Below are 5,449 nucleotides of genomic sequence, written 5' to 3'. Positions count from 1 at the left end.
TATATATATATATATATATATATATATATCATTTATTAATATTATTTCTTTCTTTTTTTTTAGATTTTCTTTTTTTAATCATAAATTTAATTTGAAATAAAAAAAAATATTTTCTAAAATGAGTATATGAAAAAAATAAAAATTTGATGAAAAAATTAACTTATGATACATGGGATATATATATATATATCCCATATCTTAGTATGGGATTGACATATCCCATATAGAAGGAATAAAAAAAATGTGGATAATATATACTACCACTTATCCTATCTCATGTTTGGTTAAACATAGGATATGATAAGTGATGGGATAACTTATTTTATCTCATCACCAACCAAATATGTGATAGTATATAATATTCTCTCTCCTATCCTATCTCATGTTACATTCAACCAACCAAGTATAGCCTAAATGCATTACCATGTAACCGTTAGGGTTTGAGACCTCAATTGGTTAAGCAACCGATTCAGCTAGTCCTCGATCAATCAAGTTTCTTGTCTCAACTAGTTCAAACATGCTATTGGAAAATAGAAAGTGCATAAAGTGCACCTCAACCAATCAAGACCAACTAGTTCCCCCTGTCTCGTCTAGTTGCATTGTAAAGTATAAAAACAAGTCCAAATTGAGGTCAAGAACCTTATATAACACATGTTTAACCTCAAATAACCCTTTAAAGCAAGTTTATAGGAAAAATTAAAGTATGGATTTCATCAAAAATATAAAATCATCCAATTTTAAGAAAAGGGAGTCTATTTAAGTTCAATAAGGGATGATTTTTTGAAGCTTCAAGTGCATGAAGAAACTTTATGACTCAAGTGCACTAACAAGAGGAATCTTACATTTGGTCCTAGTCTTCTTAAGTCTTCAAAAAGTTCAACTCTCACAAATAATGATCTTCTATTTTAGTTGTTTGAACCATTAGTATCTTTAACCTTATTTTGTGATCATCAAAACTTAGCTAGGAAAATCACTGGACTAACATAGGATTTCCTCCTTTTAATTGATAAATATTGTTACTAGAATGTCATTGATTGTTATTGTTGTTCTAAGAGTTTTGACTTCCATTATGAGAATTGTAATGCCCAACAAGTGTGCAGTGTATACCCCTTAAACCCCTTAAATGAATTACCCTCTGGCCCCTCGATTGTTCCAACCTTGATCATGTTGTCTAATGAAAGCTTGTGCATATTCCAAATTCTTTTCTTCCCCACTTTGTGCAACACCAATGATTGTTCATGGCCTTCAAACGGAAATCCTGGTTTTTTGGACCGAATCCAAGAGCAAATTGGAACACCTTCTTGAGAGTTGAAACTGGCTTCTTGATGATAGCGAGATTATCTCAAATAGACTTGAAAACTTGAAATCTTTCATGTTTTACAGGGCCTTTGGAGCTGTTATTTGGAGGCTGAGAATTTTGAGAAAATCCCATCTAAGTCATGTAAAATGAAATGCACGAAAATTTGAAAGTAAACAAATGAAGCTTATATGAACACTAATATATTAATATTGATATGAATAAACATTGATAGTAGCAGCAGTAGTAATAATGTTGTATATATGAAAATCTTGATACGTCTTTCTCTCCCTTTGGTTCAAATTCACATTATAACACTCCTTTTTACTCTCTCCGAATCTCCTACAATCATCTTTACTTGTTTCTCATGCTTATTCCCTACTCTTCCCTCTAGCTTTCCTTTTTCTTATTTATCTTCCTTTCCTTTATTTATTTATATAGGTAGTATAGGAATATGGTCTTTAAGCAGCAGCAACGCCAGCAAAAAACAGCATAGGCCCGGAGCAGGGAGACACTGAGTAATCAAAGGATTTCATCGCTTCAGACCCGCATTTCTCTTTGTATTCGTCGCTCACCATCTGATTGCTCCTACACTCTGCACTGCAAAATGCCTTTTCTCCTCTGCAAAACCAAACACACCCTTTTCTGTTTTAGATTCCTCAACAATTTCTCTTTGCCACAAAAAGATAGAAAAAAAAAACACCCAGAAACAGAAATATCTATGCTCATTGCAAATATCCAGTGAACAAGTACATGCCAAAGGAATCAACACCACACACCCAGAAACAAACAAGAAGTCTTGATATTTCCTTGTCACTATTACTCCTTGACAACAACACATGAGGGTCTACATTTCTCCCCACACCCCATTTCTTTTCCTTTTAATTTAGAGACCTTATGATCAACCTGGGATCTTTCCAGTTACTCTCCTTGCCCTCACAAGAATCAAATATCCCAATCCTAAAAAAAAAAAAAAATTCCAACCAAACAAGCTCTTAAAAGCTGTTCCTGAACACAATTTGGGATGCTGAGGTTTGCTAAAGAGCTGAACAGCAACCCATTCTTAAAGAATGATTAGTTGCAGCAAAAAAAAAAAAAATCCGTGAATGGCCCAGCAAGATAGAAATTAAATTCCTTAACAAAGAGGGAGAAAAAAATTAATTAAAACAACTTGCCAAGACAAGAATGTGATTCTCCACTTTAGAAAATCAATATAAATGCGAAGTATATAATGTGACAAGACATTGATGCTCCGTGTTGTTGCTAGCAAGACACAAGGAAAAAAAAACTTTGATGGTTGCCATACTATTCGAAATTTTCTATTCCTCTCTTTAGCCATCTAGGACACTGAATGAAGAATGAAGGAATCCTTCATCCTCTGGGATATTTAAAAAATTAAGTCTAATAATATAATATAAGAGATATAAAGAAACCCAATCCTCAGTTAGAGTAAATTTGAAACAAATGACTGAAAATAGATACATAACTTGTAAGTGTTCATCAAGGAAACAGCTGGCATCCTAATCAACCGGAAAGAAAGGTGCATGCTTCTAATTAATGCTAATGATAATCAGATCTAGTTTTCATTCTAAACATGGAGATATATGTTTTGAAACTCGAATTTTGAATCAATACCAGATACCAGGCATTGTTTTGCATAGTCTGAAACTTGGGCAAAAACAGGTTGGCACCATTAAAATATAAGATAATGTTTTAACTCTCAAGATAATGTGAAGCAAGACCCATGTCAAGGAAAAGCTAAGAGGTTGCTTGGATATGTTTGTGCTTTCGAGAGACAAATCTTTAAATATGAATGATTTAAGACTTCAGATACGCCAGCACACAGCTTTTAGAAAAACAAAAGAAATGAAGCAAAGAAGGTATCAATAATATTTATTGATTTCATGGGTATAAATAAGGATGCAGAACATGTTCCAAATGAAACAGATGGATCAGAAATCATTTTCTCAAGATCACATTTCTCTGGAGATGTTCAATTTCAGAAGAAACAACTTTTTTCATCATTTGTTTTCTTCATGGTAAACTATCTAAGAATTTGCATTGATCATTTTGACAGGCTGTTTCTCATGAACCTTAGGAACAGAGCACATCCACTGAATTGCTCCCATGGAAGTAGCATACCTCCCAAATCCTAGAATGGCCAAGATGCCTCACATATTCTAGGCAAGCAATGAATATGCGGATCTTTGAGGCAACAGTAGATGATAGAAGCATAAGGATCTCTGACCCGGATTTTTCCAAAAGGAATAATTGAAGTTTAAATGGCCCCAAGGAACACAATTTTTGTTCAAATAAATTAATTTGGAGAAAAGGGCTTCTGTTTTAACCACTGCATTTCTGATCAATAACAAAAAAGTATGGTTCTGCTTTCTGAACAAGATGAAAACTATAGAGGCCTAAGATAACTCAACTATTATTGGAATTTGGATCCCAATGGATATAGCTTCAAATTCGATCATGAGCCAAGAATTAAGCAAGACCTCGTAAGTTAAATCCTATAAGGTACCCTCTGAAACAAAATTGAGATGATGAAAAAGAAATCAAATCACAGAGGGGGATTCATAAGGGAACTGCTAAATTTATCAGAACCATTCAAATAAATCAGAGGAGAAGCCACCAAATCAACCAAATTTCAAGTACCAAGAGGGGATAAAACAAGAACTCAAAATCAAACAACTACCCAAATTCAAAACCATCAGAACATATCAAAATTCACACACGCACAGTCCGCAACAACTCAACCACTCAAAAGAACAAATGAAGGATGAAGGACCATCATGTCTATACCTGTACATAAAAATATCTAGCCCATGAAGCTTCTTCTGGCAAAGATAGCAGGAACTCAGAAAATCCGCAGTCTTAAACGGCGGCGCGGCCTCGGAAGCCACCCAATAAGCAGCATCAGTACTGGAAATAGGAACAGCAGTGGTGATATCATCAACAACCCCATTAGGCTTATCATCAAAGTAGACGCGTTTCTTGATCAAATTGTTGCCGCAATGAGAAATCACGCAAGTGTAGCTCTCAGACATCTCCATCTCCATCTCCATCATCTCTGAACTGGGCCGACATTTTTCAACTTTAGGCATATGTTTAGCTCTGTTTGCTATGGGAATTGGGTTTGATCTAGGAGATGTGGCAGCCAAAATGGAAGCTTTGCAAGGCTTACTGGACAAGGAGTCATGGGTGTTGTCCAAATCGTTCAAGGCTGCAACTATGCCAAGACCAACAACGCCTCCTTCAAAGTTTCTAGGAGACTTTGTGGTTGATGAAACCTTGGAATCAAGGCTCCAAACTTGAGATTTTGGCTCAAATGAGTTGGTGAAAAGAGAGAGATTCATAGCCAGCCTCCCTTTTCCAGAGAAACTCTCCATTTCCAGGGGAAAATATTGATTTGGGCCTTGCTCCAGTCGATGAATTTCCCCTAGAAAATTAAGAGGAGTTCACGTCAAAAGAAAGGAAGTGACATTCAATTTACACAGAGTGCTGTAGAAGCAAGTAAAAGATTCTCTATATTTAGAGAGGATTTTAGATATACAGACAGAGAGAGAAGTTTCTTGGGTGAGAATTGTGAAGCTTTTTAGAGAGAGAGAGATGGCTTATAGAAGAAGACCACCTTTCATCTCCAAGTCTCCGGAACCAGTGGTTTCAGGAGAAGAGAATATAAACAGTTTCTTATTTTTATTTTAAATTTTTATTTCTTTTGCCTTTTACCCTTTTACCCCCTAAATTTGGTAAACTACACACTCTCCATACTCTTTCTATACCCATGTCTTATTTGTATTTTTATGGATATTATTATATTAATTCTTATTTTAAATTTTTATTTCTTTTGCCTTTTACCCTTTTACCCCCTAAATTTGGTAAACTACACACTCTCCATACTCTTTCTATACCCATGTCTTATTTGTATTTTTATGGATATTATTATATTAATTTATATTAATTCTTAAAAGCAATTCTTAATTTTAAATTTTTAAGTCGGTGTTTCATTTTTGGCCAAATAGAAAAAGCCAAAATATTTAGTTTTTTTTATTAAGTTAAAAGTGACATGTTAACATTATCCAATATAACTAAAGTGAACTTGTTATCAATAGGTTCAGTTTAGTTATGTTGGATGATGTCAATAAG

The 5,449-nt window shown here is 34.4% G+C and overlaps 1 protein-coding gene across 1 annotated transcript; it reads right to left on the bottom strand.

The window, feature by feature from the left end:
• Positions 1-1,484: 1,484 nt before the first annotated feature.
• LOC117925542 (FCS-Like Zinc finger 14-like) lies at positions 1,485-4,951 on the bottom strand. The gene is made up of 2 exons (XM_034844569.1): positions 4,106-4,951; positions 1,485-1,918 (listed from the first exon to the last, which is right to left on the bottom strand). Exons 1-2 carry the CDS (start codon positions 4,690-4,692, stop codon positions 1,759-1,761), a joined length of 747 nt encoding a protein of 248 aa, XP_034700460.1. The 5' UTR covers positions 4,693-4,951; the 3' UTR covers positions 1,485-1,758.
• Between the last annotated feature and the right edge of the window lie 498 nt (positions 4,952-5,449).

The sequence above is a fragment of the Vitis riparia genome, chromosome 11 (assembly GCF_004353265.1).
Source record: "Vitis riparia cultivar Riparia Gloire de Montpellier isolate 1030 chromosome 11, EGFV_Vit.rip_1.0, whole genome shotgun sequence".
Classification (NCBI taxonomy): domain Eukaryota; kingdom Viridiplantae; phylum Streptophyta; class Magnoliopsida; order Vitales; family Vitaceae; genus Vitis; species Vitis riparia.
This window is presented reverse-complemented; position numbering and strand designations above follow the sequence as displayed.

Bases quoted from the DNA above. Each gene is read 5' to 3' on its own strand.
- LOC117925542 (XM_034844569.1), bottom strand. From the start codon at position 4,692: ATGGAGAGTTTCTCTGGAAAAGGGAGGCTGGCTATGAATCTCTCTCTT. The intron at 1,919-4,105 runs GTATAGACATGA...TTGGTTTTGCAG, and splicing joins CTAGATATTTTTATGTACAG to AGGAGAAAAGGCATTTTGCA.